At 60.2% G+C, this 16,686-nt stretch overlaps 1 protein-coding gene across 4 annotated transcripts; it reads right to left on the reverse strand.

Moving 5' to 3' along the window:
- Positions 1-44: 44 nt before the first annotated feature.
- LOC311152899 (protein O-GlcNAcase-like) lies at positions 45-15,778 on the reverse strand. 4 transcript variants are annotated; one of them, XM_084204341.1, is made up of 18 exons: positions 15,695-15,778; positions 12,996-13,047; positions 11,010-11,107; positions 9,839-9,969; positions 9,172-9,343; positions 8,757-8,855; positions 7,795-8,079; positions 7,577-7,699; positions 6,462-7,135; positions 5,907-6,362; positions 5,656-5,830; positions 4,293-4,349; positions 3,319-3,404; positions 2,992-3,096; positions 1,742-1,833; positions 1,197-1,389; positions 956-1,127; positions 45-706 (listed from the first exon to the last, which is right to left on the reverse strand). In XM_084204341.1, exons 2-18 carry the CDS (start codon positions 13,022-13,024, stop codon positions 570-572), a joined length of 3,084 nt encoding a protein of 1,027 aa, XP_084060467.1. In that variant the 5' UTR covers positions 13,025-13,047; positions 15,695-15,778; the 3' UTR covers positions 45-569. The 4 variants fall into 4 exon arrangements, with proteins under 4 accessions (XP_084060467.1, XP_084060465.1, XP_084060466.1 ...); XM_084204339.1 differs by having other exon boundaries at positions 5,907-6,215; positions 6,294-7,135; XM_084204340.1 differs by having other exon boundaries at positions 5,907-6,125; positions 6,216-7,135.
- Positions 15,779-16,686: the final 908 nt, after the last annotated feature.

Raw genomic sequence — 16,686 nt, forward strand, 5'->3', positions numbered from 1 at the left:
CAAACGCTTTATTGCCAAGGACAGCGCTTCCCTCAGGCCCCAGGCACAAAAATAGAGGCTGCCTCACCGCATCCCACACCAGATCAGTCCATACAGACAAGCAGGTCCTCAGTGCCGAGAGCCAGCCCCAGCACCGGCTGCCCAGTCTCAGGCCACCCGGGGCATGGAGAGAGCTGGGCAGCCCAGCCTGCATGACAGGGACACTCCCGTGGCACTAAGGCACCGTGCTGTGCCCCAGGACCACAAACCCAAACGCTGCTCACGAGCTCCTGCAGGCCTGAGGGTCCCCAGCAAAGGTGCAGGGTACCCAGCAAACAGCAACAGCTGGGATGGCACAGAGGTGGCCAAATCCCGTGAGCAGCAGAAATAGCTCTCTGCCACCCAGGTGCCTCACAGCCCTGCACACATCCCAGTGACATCCTGCTGCCCCCATGTCCCCTCTCATGAGTACCTGGCCTGCTCCAGGTGCCCCTCTGCTCCCGCTTGCTCAGGCTGATGCTGCGTGGGATGGGGAGCTGAGCCTGGCCCGGGAGCCAGCCTGGCCTGGGGCACTGCTGCCCTGTGCCCCGTCAGAGGAGCCGTCCCAGGAGCTGAGAGCCGGGAGAGCTGCCCCAGGCCACCGGCAGGGCGACAAAGCCCAGCTTGCTGTAGAAGCTCAGCTGCTGCCGGTCGGTGTCACTGACCTGGCAGAACACTCCCCGTGACCCTGGAAGGGAGGCGACGGGTCAGGGCACTGGGACACCAGTGCTGGGACTGGGGACACAGTGACAGTGACCCCTCCATAAGGAATCGGTCTCTCCCCTGTCCCTTTGTCACAGAGTGATGCCCTGAGACACAGGCCCGCATGTCCCCAGTGCAAGGGGAGGGGACAGTGCCTGGGAGCAGGGGACAGCTCCCGGCTCTGGGGGGTGAGGGAGCACTGGGATGAAGGGCAGCACTCGGAGGTCACGCTCACCGTTGGCCCTGAGCGCGCTCAGCAGGCAGAGGGCCAGGCTGCGACTGGCGCCCACGTCCAGCACTCGGGGGGCCGTGCCCAGCTGCACCAGGGAGGGGAAGCGCCTCAGCACGGGCTGGGGCACTGCCAGCGGCTCTGCGTGGAAGAAGAGCACTGCTTCCTCCAGGGCATCCTGCCGGAGACAAGCACAATGAGGGAACCCCCTCCACCTCTCCTATCCCCACTCCAGGTGTCCCCTCACCTGTCCCAGAGCTGGCCCCACTGTGCCCAGCTCTGGGGGGTACTTGTGCCGGATGGCTGGCAGCCAGCTGCTGTCTCGCTGCTGCAGGAAGCCTTCGGCGTGGAGAGCTCCGGCTGCGTAGCCGCAGGGGCCACCCTCGTCCTCCAGCACAAAGGTGTACTCGGGGCTCAGGCTGAGGAAGCTGCCCAGGAGCCTGCCAGGGAGAGGGGGAGCACGGCTGAGCTGAGCTTGGAGCCCCTGGGAAACCTCAGAGCAGCCTCCTCCTTCATTCCCCAGCTGGACAGCACACCCAGCACTCACTGACCATCCCTCTGAGACCCCTCAGCCAAGGAGAGCCCCTGCAGCCTCCAGCATCCAGGCTGGACATCCACAGTGGTGGCTGCCATGTCCCTGCTGGACATAAGCATGGGGATGTCCCTCCCAGTGAGACCACTGTCAGCCATGGGGCAGTGCTGGTCCCCACAGGGATGCCAAGAGAGGCCATCTCCTCACACCCTAGCCCTGCACCATGTCCAGGAGGGAGCCTCAGAGGGGCCACATCTCACCTGTCACCGAGGAGATCCGGGTGGGCCACGAGGATCTCTGCCACTTTGGGATCACAGTCCAGACTCTCCCGGCACATGCGGTAAAGCTCTCCCTGGAAGAGCCAGATCCGTGTCAGCCCTGGCTGTACCTGCCATGCCACAGTGCCACCACCTTCTGCTGGCCTCGGGCTCATGGCCACAGCACAGGGAGCCTTCAAATTGCCATTCCAGTCAGGCATCCTGAGAGCAGCTGCTGGAGCACCAAAAACAACCCTGAAACTCAGGTCTCCAGAGAGCCTGAGCACAGCAGGACATCCCCAAATGTCCCGGTCACAGTCGAGTTTGCTGCTGCAAACATTCTGATAAAAGCCTTGCTCCTGAAAGGGGAGGCTGCCCTGATCACCCAAAAACAGAGGCAGGACCGTGCCCTGCTGTGCCTGTTCCTGCAACGGGCTGATGGGCTCAGCTGGCTCTTCCTCTCAACATTGTTGTTGTCAAGGTTCAGCCTGAGCGAGCCTGCACTCGTGTCTGTGCTGGCTGGATTTGTGGTGTGAGCCTTTCCTGGGCTGGAGAGGAGCAGGGTGAGGGACAGGGATGCTCACTGCAGGTGCATGGGAAACCTTGAACATTTTGTGCCTCCATATTCAGATTGTCCCTTTCCCTCCCTGTCCCATCAAGGGATGTCAGAGCAGAGCTGGCTCCAAGCAGGTCACAGCTGACAGGAACTGCTGCTCTCCAGCAGGGAATCACCCCATCAGCTGGATGAGTGTTTGAAGGAGGGGTTTGGAGATGGATCCCCACAGCCTCTGGCAGTGTCCAGAGCTGCAGACTGGTGAAGGCTGCAGGAAGTTGCCATTCACACTTGTCCTGTTCTGGATTTTTCCTGACATCTGCTCACGGCCAGTGCTGGAGATCAGCACTGGGGCTGCTCTGGAGATCATCCACAACCTGGCAACCCTGCCCTGGTGCTGGTTTATCCATGGCTGAGGGGGCTCCCTCTCCTGCTCTGCCCAGGCCCCTGTCACAGAGAGGTTGGTTTGCTGAGGCCACAGCACATTCTCCAGGCCAGGGTCTGACACGCTGCTGACCACAGCCCCAAATTTTGCCCTAGACCAGCTGACTCTGAGCAGAGCTGGACACAAGGACCCTCCCACCTGTGTCACCCCACACTGGGAGCTCAGCAGCAGATGAACCTGTAACTCATCATTTTGAAGGCAGCACAAGCCACACAAAGGCTCTGGCAGGATCTCCCTGCATGCCACAGCTCTCACCTTGTCCAGGGGCAGCAGCGGGCGCAGCACGTACAGCTGGCTGGACGGGAAGAGCGGCGGTGGATGGTAGAAGAGGTCACAGCTGTTCCCCACGGGCAGCAGTGCCTGGAAGAGATACAGCCCATCAGTTCACCCTGGCTCCAAACCTCATCCTGGAGGCAGCAGGAGAAGGGCTCTGAGACTCCTGAAACGCCAGGAACCACAGCTGAGGCGCAGAGGCGCGGGGCAGCTCTGCCTTCCCGAGTTTGCAGCAGCTCAGCAGCAGGGTTGGGATGGTGACTTCCAAAGGCTCCTCAGCCCCAGAGAGAGGGAGGGACCCACTCTCACCTGCAGCTCTCCAAAGAGGCCCCCACGGCGCGCCCAGGGCTCGGCGTCCCTCCCCAGCAGCATCGGGGCACTGACACTCTGGCACCCTGGAAGCAGCAGGAGATGAACACATGAGATGAACAAAAAGCTGCTGGGCAGGGGGAGATCAGCCTCTGCCACAGCTCCAAGGAGCTGCTCCCCAGATGTGCAGCCCAGGATGGTGAGAATGTGCCCTGCGTGCTGCTTCCCCACGGAAGGGGCTCAAGGCACACGGCTCCTTCTCACACTGAACTTGGGGACCTGCTCAGGTCATCACCTGGTGACGGTTCTTGCTTAGTAAGAGGTCACAAGGCCCCCAGAGCAACCAGGGAGCCCTAAACCAGAGGAAAACTGTGCAAAGTGATGCACAGGCATTCAAAACACAGTCCCACCTCTCACCCAGGGCATCACTGCTCCCAGAACCCTTTTCCCACACAGGCTAAGGGGTCTCTGGGATAAAAGGGCTGAGGAACCATATCCTAGAAATGGCTGTGGGATATGGCGAAGATCTGCTCCCTCCCTGGCAGCATTCCCAGGGCCATTCCTGCAGGCAGAGTGTGGGGAAGGGCAGCCTGATGGCTGTGGCATTCACATTCTCTGAACAGAGAGAGAGATGATTTTCTCTCACAGGTTTTTTCCTGGAGAAGCACGGAGAGAAGAAGAGAAAACAATTCTTAGCAGGATCCAATTACCAAATCCTTTCAGGTAAATAATCTCCCTAACACATTCCACATGTGCAAAAACAACAGGAGCGGCAAGTAGAGCTAAGAATTGTTTTCTTCTCTCTGTGCTTCTCCAGGAAAAAAACTGTGGGAGACAATTATGTCTCTCTCTGTTCAGAGGATGTGAATGCCGCAGATGGTGAGTGCTGGCTGCTGCTGTGGGGCTGGAGGTGATGGGGGGCAGCAGCCAGGCCCCCAGGCAGGTGTGTGAGCCAGGGCAGTGCCCATACTTACAGCCAAAGCAGCTCCCCCAGGTGCCCTTGGGGTCAGGGTCGCAGAGGAGGTGACCATCTGCAAAGGAGGAGAGGTGGTCAGCACAGGACACGGGGCAGCAGCAGAAAATGTCAAGGGGGGGTGAGCTCCAGTGGGGACCCTGGCACTGCCAGCTGCACAGCACAACCCCACATCTCTGGGCTGGGCCCAGACACCTTCACCTCCTTCTTGGGGAGGAGAACAAGCACCAGGGTGCTGGTGCCCTGGTGTAGCTCCACATTTCACTTCATAGAGAAAAGCAAGGCATAATTCTTCCCAAGAATATTCTTGTCTCATTTGCTGTGCCTGTGTTTGTGCAAAAGTAGAATGCAATATGGAGATTGTTTACCCACAGTGATGGGGTTTTGTTTCCTTGGCCTATCAGGGCCAGGTGTGTGTGTGACAGTCACAAAATTCAGTGTAGTTGTGTGCAGAGTGAGTGCTTGGCAGATTCAGTTTAGATGTAAAGTAATATAATGTAATATAGTATAGAAAAATATAGTATAATGAAGTAATTAATTAGCCTACTGATAAGGTGGAGTCCTCCTCATCATTTGTTGGGGGTTGCCTGCAAATACTGTACTCCCACACAGCTGGGTTTAGAGAGGTGTGATAGGGTTGGCAGGAAGGGCAGGGGTTGGCAGGAATGGCAGGAAGGGCAGGGGCTGGCAGGGCTGACAGAGCTGGCAGGAATGGCAGGGGTTGGCAGGAATGGCAGGAAAGGCAGGGGCTGGCAGGAATGGAAGGAATGACAGGGCTGGTGGAATGGCAGGGATGGCAGGGCTGGCAGGAATGGCAGGGCTGGCAGGAATGGCAGGGGTTGGCAGGGGTTGGCAGGAATGGCAGGAAAGGCAGGGGCTGGCAGGAATGACAGATCTGGCAGAGCTGGCAGGAATGGAAGGAATGACAGGGCTGGTGGAATGGCAGGGCTGGCAGGAATGGCAGAGCTAGCAGGAGCTGGCAGGAATGGCAGAGCTGGCAGGAATGGCAGAGCTGGCAGGAATGACAGGGCTGGTGGAATGGCAGGGTTGGCAGGGGCTGGCAGGGCTGGCAGGAATGGCAGGGGTTGGCAGGAATGGCAGAGCTGGCAGGGCTGGCAGGAATGGCAGAGCTGGCAGGGCTGGCAGGAATGGCAGGGGTTGGCAGGAATGGAAGGAATGACAGGGCTGGTGGAATGGCAGGGCTGGCAGGAATGGTAGAGCTGGCAGAGCTGGCAGGAATGGCAGGAATGGCAGGGCTGGCAGGAATGGCAGGGCTGGCAGGAATGGTAGAGCTGGCAGAGCTGGCAGGAATGGCAGGAATGGCAGGGCTGGCAGGAATGGCAGAGCTGGCATCAGCCACGTACCCAGCCAGAGGACGAAGGCGCTGGCTGCCAGCAGCATGTTGCGGATGTCCCAGAGGTAGGGGTGCAGGTCGTAGAGCAGCGCCCTGCTGGCCGTGCTGACCAGGCGGCTGTGCAGGCGGCACGTCCGAGCGCAGAGCAGCTGGAAGGACTGAGCCCGGCCCCGCCACCGCGTGCCCTGGGGACACACACCGCCCGTCAGCCACCGGGGGGACACCCGAGCCACCGCAGCCGCCTTCCGGGAGCCGCCTTACCCCGCAGGCATCGGGAGCCGCGGCCGGGACCCCCACGCTGAGGCTGTTTGCTCGCAGCCACCGAAAGTGCTCCAGGAGCTGCTGCGCCAGAGCCCCGTGGTGGTAGGGCAGGTAGAAGAGCTCCACCAGCATCCGCACCTCCTCCAGGGTCAGGGGGGCTGGAGGGCTGGACACGGCCTCCTCTGGGGTCACTGGTGCTGTGGGCTGGGGTCTGGCCTCCTTTGGGGTCATCAGTGCCATAGGGTCAGACTCAGCCTCTTCTGGGGTCATCGGTGCCATGGGGGTGGTCCTGGCCTCCTCTGGGGTCACCTGGGATGTGGGGCTGGTCCTGGCCTCCTCTGGGGTCACCTGGGATGTGGGGCTGGTCCTGGCCTCCTTGGGGGTCACGGGGCCAGACCCAGCCTCCTCTGGGGTCACTGGTGCCATGGGGCTGGTCCTGGGCTCCTCTGGAGTCATCTTTGCTGTGGGGCTGGTCCTGGCATCTTTGGGGGTCACGGGGCCAGGCCCAGGTTCCTCTGGTGCCATGGGGCTGGTCCTGGGCTCCTCTGGGGTCACCTGTGCTGGGGAGCTGGCTGTGGCTTCCTTGGGGGGCAGTGGTGCCACGGGACCAGGCCCAGCCTCCTCTGGGGTCACTGGTGCCATGGGACCAGGGCTTGCAGCAACCTCATCACCCAGTGGGGCTGGGGCACCAGGGCTGGCACCAGCCCCAGGTCCTGGGGGGGTCTGGGGCACATCAGTCCTGATGGCCTCAGGCTGGCTGCTGCTGGGAGACGGGATGGGGCTGCCAGCCCCTGTCCTGGCATCGCTGGTGGGCAGGGAAATGTTCTGATGGGTGTTGGCCCCACTGCTGGAGCTCGTGGTGGGGCTTGGGCTGGGGAGGGTCCTGGTGGCCACTGGGATCCCTGCAGACTGGGCACTCCCAGCCACACTGGGCAGAGCAGAGGGGGGCTCACAGCTCCCTGTGGTGGGCTGGTCCCCAGCCCTTGTAGGGCTCTGCTGATGGCCAGGGGTTGTCCTGTTCCCACTGTCCTCCTCAGGCTCTGAGGTCACCTCCCTGCACCCCTCCTCTGGTGCCACTGCACAGGGCTCAGGGCTCTGCTGGTCTGCCCCACCAGGAGCAGAGATGTGGGGCTGAGGGTCAGGAGTGCCCTCCTGTCCTCCTGCTGTGCCAGGCTGCAGCTTTGGTCCCCCCTTGAGGCTGACACTGGGGTGTCCTGGGGTCCTTCCTCCTGCCAGAAAGGAACAAGAGGGAAGCTCCTTTGGCACCAGCATGGAAACTACTGCCCACGGGGCAGGACGGTGCCAGGGACCTCCACCCCTGAGCTGCCAGGACCCTGGCTCGAGTTCAGGCCCCCAGAGCTGGTGAGGCTGTGGCTTTACAGAGGCAAACACTGCAAAACACCAAGCTCACCCCTGGCTGACCTCTTCCTCCAGAGCTGGCCCAGGCTCTGCTCCTGCCAGCCAAGGAAACCCTCTCCAGGCTGTGGCCGTGGCAGGAGCACCCACGGGGCAGCAGGGCAGGATGGGCACGCATGGCCCTGCTGCCACACCAGCCCCACACCCTCCAGAGGGGCAGGGAGGGGCTCCTCACCCCCCACCCACCGAGCTCCTGGCAGAGCTGATCCAGCCCTCCAGGCACTGAGGGATGCTGCTCGTGCAAATCCATTTACCTGGCTCCAAGGCTTGCTGGTTTATCTCAGCCACCCAGTCACGCAGCGCCAGCTCCAAGGCTTCCTGGGGGCTGTAGCTTCCATCCTGAGCTCCCTGGCTGTCCCCCAGGGCTCCCTCCACTCCTGAGGAACTGCAGCTCATCAGCCTGGGCAGCCCCGGGCAGGGAAGCCGCAGGGCTGGGCAGGCACGGAGCTGCCGAGGCGCGGGTGCCAGGTACCTGCACGCTCAGGGCGGGCACAGCTCCCCAGCTCGCTCCCAAACCAGGTGCCCAGCGTGTGGATGGGGATGAAGTTGGCCTGGAGCTCACAGTTGGGGTTGAGGAGCAGCCCGTGGAGCCTGGACATGAGGCCAGGAGCTCGGCCCATGTAGGGGCCCAGGAAGACGCGTCGGCAGTCGTAGTCGTTGGCGTAGAGGTTGTCCCAGATGACGGGGCGGCGCCTCAGGACGGCCTCCACCTCCTCCAGCAGCTCTGCTGACAGCTCCTGGGACACCACCTTGGGGCCTGGGCCACCAGGGGAGGCACACACAGAGGGCACAGGGTCCAGCACAGACACACAGCAGGGACAGGGACACGGGGATGGGGTTGTGCCCAGCACAGCCACGCTCCCCAGCGAGCAGAGCAGAGCCCAGCTCGAGCCCTGCACACCCCAGTGTCAGGCACCACAGTGGGGTCACTTGCTGGTGGCTCTCCCAGGACAGCCCGTGGCCACAGGGTTTGCAGACACTGCACATGGCCACGTGTAGCCACGTTTCTCCTCACAGAGAAAAGCAAGGCACAATTCCCTAGAATATTTCTGAGATTCACATTTTCTGAACCTCAGAGAAAGGAAAAACAATTCTTATCACTTGCTGTGCCTGTGTTTGTGCAAAAGTAGAATGCAATATGGAGATTTTTAACCCACAGTGATGGGGTTTTGTTTCCTTGGCCTATCAGGCCAGGTATGTGTGTGTGTGTGGGGACTGAAGGCTGAGATTCTGGGCAGTGGAGTGCAGTCGAGTGCTTGGCAGATTCAATTTAAATGTAATGTAACATAGTGTAATATAATATAGAATAATGTTGTATAATAAAGTAATTAATTAGCCTTCTGATAGGGTGGAGTCCTCCTCCTCATCACTTCTCCCTGCCACGGGGCTCAGCCTGTTTCCATAGCCACCCACCCAGAGCTGGTCCTGGCTCACCTGTCCAGATGACAGCAATCCCTGGGAGCAGCTCCTGGCCAATGGTCTGCAGGTAGCAGGACTGGCTGGGGCTGGGAGAACACAGTGAGCTGCAATACTCTGGGGAGAGAGCACAGAGCATCCCCTGAGAGCTGGGCACCACCAGAGGAGGGGCTGCCAGGATCCTGGACGAGTCCTGAGGTGGCCAGAGCTCCCCTGGGAGGGTGAAAAGGCTGGGAGGGGCTGCTGGGATCATGGACTAGTTCCAGTCTAGTCCTGAGGCGGCCAGAGCTCCCCTGGGAGGGTGAGGAGCCCAGGCAGAGCTGTGGGGGCCGCCAGGGCACTCAGCTCTCAGCAGGGACAGGGGTGCAGCCAAAGGGCACCCCCGTCTGAGGGGGCTCCCCGCTTTGGGGGGCTGCAGGGCTGCAGGCAGTACCTGTGGGGCAGAAGAGGAAGACTGAGGGTTGGCCCAGCTCCTGGTAGACCTCGTTGGCCACAGAGGCCTGAGCCTGTGCCAGGGAGGGGAAGACATCTCTGTCAGCTTGGCACATGCAGGGGTCGATGTCGTCGAAGAGCAGCGCGAAGGAGCGGCACCCCATGGCAGCCACCTGTGGGCACAGACAGGGGCTGCTGGGACCCCCGGGCAGCAGAGAGCCCCGAGGGGCTCCAGAGGGGACCTGGGCACGGCACAGCGTGGGGCAGCTCCTGCCAAGGGAGGAGCAGCTGCCCACGGAGCAACCCCACCGTGCCAGCAGCTCTCTGCCCTCCCTGGGGCTCTGCTCCAGCCTGTGCCACCCTCAGCGCTGCCCAGCAACTTCTGGGGCTTGGCTGCTCCTTCTCCTGCCCCAGTCTGGCACCCACGGAGCCCTCAGCTCTCTGTCACCACAGCAGGGACAGCACATTGGCCACTGGGCAGCCCAGAGCAGCAGGAGGGGTTCACAGCCCCAGAGCAGCCCATGGGGTGGGCACGGGGGGCACACAGAAACACGGGTGGATGGGCACGGGGGGCACACAGAAACACGCGTGGGTGGGCACGGGGGGCACACACAGGCACACGTGCCCCTTGCCTGGGAGCAGTGGGATGAAGGAACGGCCCACGGTACCTGCCTGAGTTTTTGCTGCAGCAGGAGGCGATCCCCAGCGCTGGAAAACACCATGTCCTGGCCAGCAGAAATGGCGAAAATAAACTCCACCCCCTGCTCCTGGGCAGCCTGGATGAGAGACCGCATGCGGGCTGGGGACAGAGCACAGGGGACCTGTGAGAGCTGGGAGGCACGGGGGCAGAGGGACAGGGGTGGGGGGACGAGGGCTGGAGGGGGAGAAGGGATGGAGGAGAGTAAGGGATGGAAGACAAAAAAGGATGGAGCAGGACCAAGGGATGGAATGGAAGGAGGAATAAAGGGGAAGAAGGGATAGAGCAGGACAAGGGATGGAGAAGGGATGGAGGGGGAAAAGGGTTGGAGAGGGATAAGGGTTGGAGAGGGAAAAGGGATGGAAGGGAATAAGGGATGGAGGAGAGTAAGGGATGGAGGGGGACAAGGGATGGAGGAGGACCAGGGATGGAATGGAACAAGGGATGGAGGGGAATAAGGGGTTGAGGGTGAAAAGGGATGGAGCAGGACAAGGGATGGAATGGAACAAGGGATGGAGGGGGATAAAGGGTAGAGAAGGACAAGGGGTGGAATAGGACAAGGAATGGAGGGTACAAGGGATAAAGGGGAATAAAGGATGAAGGGGGACAAGGGACGGAGGGAATTAAGGAATGGAGGGAGAAAAAGGATGGGGCAGGATCAAGGGATGGAATAGGACCAGGAATGGAGAGTACAAGGGATGGAGGGGGACAAGCAATTTAGGGAAGTAAGGGATGGAGAGAGAAAAAGGATTGAGCAGGACAAGGGATGGAGCAGGACAATGGGTGGAGAGAGAGTGGACCCCAGGATTGTGAGAGGAAGGAGCTGAGGTCGTTGGGAGGGGAGAGGCTCCAGGAAGAGCATTTCCACTTCCTTATGACACAGAGGATTTTGACAGGGGTCTGTGGGCCTGGCTATACTCAAGCACATTGCCTGGGACCCACAAGGGAAGCTGGCTGGTCCCTTAGGCAATTCCCCATGATGGGCACGGTCTGGGAGTCTTCTTGCCCTTGGCAAGGTCTGGGGGCCTCCCAGCAATGGGCAGGGTCCTGGCAGGATGGCAATAGCTGGGACACAGCCCATGCTTTCCCCTGAGGGCCCTGGGATGGCTGCAGCCCCCCGAGGGGCCCAGCAGAGCCGCTACCTGCCTCATGCTCTGTGTAGGGCTCTCTCCAGAGCAGCCGGTGCTTCAGCTCGTCCTTGGGTGCATACATGTAGCAGTTGAGCCCTCGGTGCTGCAGCCTGTGCAGGGAGAGCAAGGAGTCAGCCAGGCTCCACATGGGCTCTCTGCACAGCCACAGGGAGACAGAGATCCCAGCCAGGGCTGAGCTCTGAGGTTTGTGTCACACACCAGCAGGATGTGCCCCCTGGGAGGGCAGACACCTCCCTCTTTTGGCACTTCTGTATGGAAGGCATCTGATATATTGATTTGGTTTTATTTATCCTCCTCAGCAGACAATGTCTGACATTTTCCCATGGCAAACAGAGTAGAAAGCACTTCAGGTATCTCGTGATGAAAGTCCCTTATTTTGTTTCTTTCCAGATAAGAAAAATACCAATGGACATGTCACCCTCATGTGCCACCACGGGAACACATCCCAGTGCAGCACCAGGCAAGACCTTCTCATTCCTGAGGTCCTTTAGAACATCACAGCTTCTTTTCCTTCCACTTTCTGTACCTGCATCTCAGGGAGCTGGGGGTGCTCAGCCTGGAGAAAAGGAGGCTCAGGGGTGCCCTCATCACCCTGCACAGCTCCTGAAAGGTGCCTGTGCTCAGCTGGGCTGGGCTCTGTCTCCAGCAGCACTGACAGAACCAGAGCACACAGCCTCGAGCTGTGCCAAGGGAAATACAGGTTGGATATCAGGAAAAAGTTTTTTACAGAAAGGGTGATAAAGTTCTGGAATGTTCTGCCCAGGGAGGTGCTGGAGTCCCCATCCCTGGGTGTGTTTAACAAAGCCTGGATGTGGCACTGGGTGCCAGGGTTGAGCTGAGGTGTTGGGGCTGGGTTGGACTCGATGATCTTGGAGGTCTCTTCCAACCTGGTCGTTCTGTGAGTTCTGTGAATTCTGTCCCTGCACTCTGCTCCTTAATTACACTTGTGATTCCCCACACTGTCACCACTGCACTGCCCCCAGGAGCCCTGCAGAGCCCCAGGTCACTGGTGGCAGGTCCTGCCAGTGCAGCTCACCCCACTGGTGGCCCCTGCATGGGCAGCAGCCCCTTGGAGAGGAGCTGCACAGAAAACTCCCATCCCAGAGACAGACCCTGAGCACATCCCTTTGTCACAGGGACACAGGGTGACACACAGACATGCCTGGGGGCTCACAGGGACACAGCAGGGCACCCACAGCAGGGGATGGCAGCCTCAGGACAGAGCTGTGCTCAGGATGGAGTGATGCTCTCCCTTCCCACCGGGTTCAGCGAGCCTGGGCTGGCTGGAAATGCCCACCTGGTGTCCTGGCTTGCTGCTGGTGGCATCACCCTGGGGTCTCTCAGATTGCTAGAGCATGCAGCCCCCTTTTTATTAATTTCCCAGCCATATTTCCCTCTCTCTTTCCCTATTGGTTGAGGTACTTGAGAGGTACAGACTTCCTGAATCACCTAATACAGACCCCTCCTCTTCCAATGTACATTTCCCCCTCCCTTCTTTTTCTTTGCGTCTCTGGTCTTTTTCTCCAAGTCCAGGAATTTAACACGGCCTTGGGTGAGCAGCAGTCTGTGTCAATTAGTGGAATTCCTATGGAATTTATGGTTACTCCTGTTGCTTTTTTCAAATATCAGTGTCTGGGTTTATCTACCTGCAGCCCTACAGTTTGTTTGTTAAGACACCTCTCTCTCACTCCTTTCATTAGTACAGATCAGCTCCGAGTCCTAACTGCATCATTGGATGGCAGAATAATTCATAATTTCCACGAAGAAACCGTCTTTTAACTCTGGAGAAATGGGACTCCAGCACCACCTGCCGGCCCCGCGTCTGTCTGTCCGTCCGTCCGTCCCGCCGCACCCACGGCCCGGCCGAGCGCGGATCCTTCCCGGGGCCGTGAGAACGCCGGGACAGGGGGACACTGCAAGAATGAGGTCCCTTGGCTGCCACCCACACCTCCAGAGAGGAAAATTCAGGGTACTTGCCATTGAAAGAGAAGTTTCCTCTGGTCCATTGACCATGGTCTCCCATAGAAACCTGGAAAAGGGAAGGGAAAAAGGCACAATGCAGCTGTTGGGAAGTGCCTTGGAACAATCTCTCTGAAGGCAGAGATGCTCTGCCAGACATGCAGCACCCCTTCTGCCTTTGGGATCACTTCAGGGAAGGGCCTTTCCTATTTCTGCACGCAGGAAGACCTGGCAGGTGCAGATCTTGCAGGGAGAAAGGATGTCCAGAGGAACACAAAGCCCTTCTCCTGGGACAGGCTGATAAATGGGTTTGGAGAAATGCAGATTTGACAGCTCCTCAAAGTGGAGGTTAAAGGGAACCTGTCAGAGTCCCAGCACAGGCCTGAGATTTAGCAAGAGCTAAAGAGCTTCAGCCACTTAAATTCTCTTCAAGATCTGGCAGATGCAACGTGAAGTCTCACAGGAAATCCATTATGTCTTGGACAGTGATGACAATTGGCCATCAAGGTATCTCCCTGCTTTCTCTCTGCATCGTGGGCAACTTTTGAGCCAGTCACTGCAATTTCCAGCAGTCAGGGCCAAGGACAGAAGATGCTTGGGGAGTGACAGCATTCCCAAAACTGGGTGGTGCAGGCTGCACTGGCTCCATCAAGCTGGAAGAAAGGACCAGCTCTCCATGAGGCCAGTGTCACCTGCATTTCCCAAAGAACCTGAGTGTCCCAGAGCCCATCTGCCCTCATTCCCTTGGCTCCCTTTGGCAGGAGCCCACCCTGCAGCCCCCAGCACCAGCCCTGGGCAATGGTGGGGGGGTTTGCAGCACAGCAGCACCCACTCTCCATCTGTCTTCTCTCTGCAGACAGATTTTCTACCTGCCTGAACACCTACATGGTTATTCCATATACTTTGAAACAATATAAGGTCACTTTGCCATCCATCCCCCACCGTGCACGGGGCCAAATTTGCGGCCACTTGAGAATCCCAGCAAACATTTTACCCTAAAAAACTTGTTTCTGAGGTAAATAATTTGCTATTTTGAGATCCCAGCAAGGTCCCCAGAGTCCCTGTATGGCCCCTGCAAGTGACACTTTCACAGCACGTGCTGCTGCGAGCTGACGTGGGCTGGCAAGGAGGCCGCTCAGCCCTGCCAGCAGCGTTCTCCTGGAATGGATTTGCCAGCATCATCCCTGTCCTCCTTCCCAGGTCAGCTCTACTACATCAATGATTCACGTCTGAATCATGTCAGCTTCTCCGCCCCTGCATTTCCTGTTTATTTTACATTCATTTGCACGCTGCTCCTGCTCCTCTCAGGTGGGGCGGAGGGCAGTGCCCCTCGCAGGGGTGCTGTGCTGCCAGCAGGAGGGCAGATGGTTCTGCCGGGCCGTGCTCAGCTCCAGAGGGAGCTGGGGATGAGGGGAGGGAGAAGCACAGAGCTCTCCCCGGCCAGCTCTGGGCACAGGTCCTGCACGGCTGCCCCACGGGCAGGGGGGCACGCCGGGGAGTGCCCCAGAGCCCAGGGCAGCCAAGAACCCCGTGTGGAGCTCCGGAGGCCGAGCAGAGGCTCCCTGCGCCCCTCTGGGGGCTTTGGCTCTGCTGAGGGCTCTCTGGGGAGAGCTGGGAGCATCCCAGAGGTGCTGGTCCAGCCCCCTGGCAGAGACGGGGGTCTGTGCAAGGGCCCCACTCCCACCTCCCCCCCAGCCTGGGGCCCGTCCCGATCCCGCTTCCCTTCGGGTGGATCGGAACAGCCCCCGAAACGCCCGGGCGGGTCGGGCACCGGCCCCAGCCGCGGCCCCGGAGGGACCTACCTTCCACCACACCGCAGAGGAAGCGCGGCCGCTCCGCCATCCCCGCGCAGGAGCGGCCCCGGCGGCCGCGGACAGGCGCAGGGTGCGCGGGGGGACGGAGGGATGGAAGAGGGATGGAGGAATGAGCGGGGGGATGGAGGGATGGAGGAGGGATGGAGGAGTGCGCGGGGGGACGGAGGAGCGCGTGGAGGGATGCGAGGGAGGATGGAGGAGTGCGTGGAGGAATGCGAGGGACGACGGAGGAGTGCGTGGAGGGATGTGCGGAGAAAGACGCGGAGGCACGGACGAGTGCTTGGGGGATGGATGGAGGGGGAGCGGGGGTTGAGGGCGTGCGCGGAAGGATGCGCGGGGGGGATGGAAGGTGCGCAGGGGGATGGAAGGATGCGCAGAGGGGTGGAATGTTTGCTGGGGGATGGAAGGATGCACGGAGGATGGAATGTTTGCTGGGGGATGCAGTGCTCGTGGGAGGGGATGGAAGGATGCGCGGAGAGCTTCGCGCAGGGGCGGCTCCACCGCCCGCTCCCCCCGCGGGACGCGCTCGCCGCAGCGCAGGGGGCGGCCCCGCGGGTGGGGCCGCGGGGCGGAGCGGGGAGGGGATCCCCAAAATCCCTGCGGAGCCCCTGGGAGGCGATGCTTGAGCCGCAGTCTCGGAGCCCGCGGAGCAGAGCCCCCGCCGCTGCCGGGCACCGGGGCCCCGCCCGATGCCCACGGCAGCCCCGGTCCCCGCGTCCCCAACGGCGGGGGTCCTCCCGGTGCAACAGTTCGTTCTCCCTCTTTTGAAGCTTCCCGGGAGCCCACAGCCCCAGAGTTGTTCCCGAGGGGCGGAGTGCCATCATCTCCTTGTGCTCACCACCGAGCTGGCGCCTGCCCTGGCACACCCTCATGCCAGGTCCGTGTGCCCTGCAGGTGACTCACCTGTGTCAGGCTGTTTGCCTTGTGCTCCCTGCGCTGAGCTCGTCTGGCTCGTGGTTTTGTCCGTCCCACGGGCTGTGCTCTGCAGCTGTGCTGTCGCTCATGAGTTCTCTGTCCTGCAGCTGCACATCACAGAGCCCTGCCCACACACGGGCTGGGCTGTGTGACACCACCGAGTCATTCTGTTCTTTTTCAGACCGCTGGATCTGTTTGTTGATGTCATTATTTTGCCCGGGTTTGTGGTCTGATCTTTCATCTGTCTTGTACACTCTGTTATTGGTATTGCTGTGGTTACATCCCACTGCTGTTTCTAGCACATTGCTCTCATCTCAGCCTGTCTGATCTTTACATTTTGTGCCTCCAATTCTGCTCTCCGTCCTGCCTCGGGGGAGGGTAGGGCTGTGAGCAATTGGTCTGGGATGTTTCAATGTGAGCACTTAATTGGGGAATGTCATTCCTAAACCAGGACACCAGCACAATTTTGTCACCATCCAAATGTGAGGGGTGAAGCCAGGACAGTGCAGAGGGTCACCCCTGCATCCATGCAGGCACTGCAAAGCTGCCCTCAGCAGCTCTCCCCACCTGCAGCCGTTTCATCAAAACCACAGCTGGAGAAATGGAGATCAGAGCCTGGAAAACCAGGATCTGTGGCTTCTCTCTCCTCCCTTTGCAGGTTTATGTTGTGTCAGGAAAACAACTCATGGTGCCTGGTCCATCAAAGCAGCAAGAAGCCCAGGAGTGCCTGAGCAGCCGTGAGCTGGCAGGTCCCAGTGCCATCAGAGTGCCACCAGGCTGGCCCATCCACGCCGGGTGTGCTGAGCACAGGCTGTGCTTGTCCTCGCTCTTTGCCTCACAGCCTCACCTGGCCCACCTGCAGCTGGGGATGCTGGACTCAAGCCTGGCCCTGCAGGAGGCTTCTGGGGCAGACCGGAGTGGCCAGCAATGACAAGGACAGTACTGGCAGCAGCCCAGTGCCCCTGGAGTGGCCTCGGTGC

This window comes from Fringilla coelebs (assembly GCF_963513975.1).
Source record: "Fringilla coelebs genome assembly, chromosome: 4".
NCBI lineage: Eukaryota > Metazoa > Chordata > Aves > Passeriformes > Fringillidae > Fringilla > Fringilla coelebs.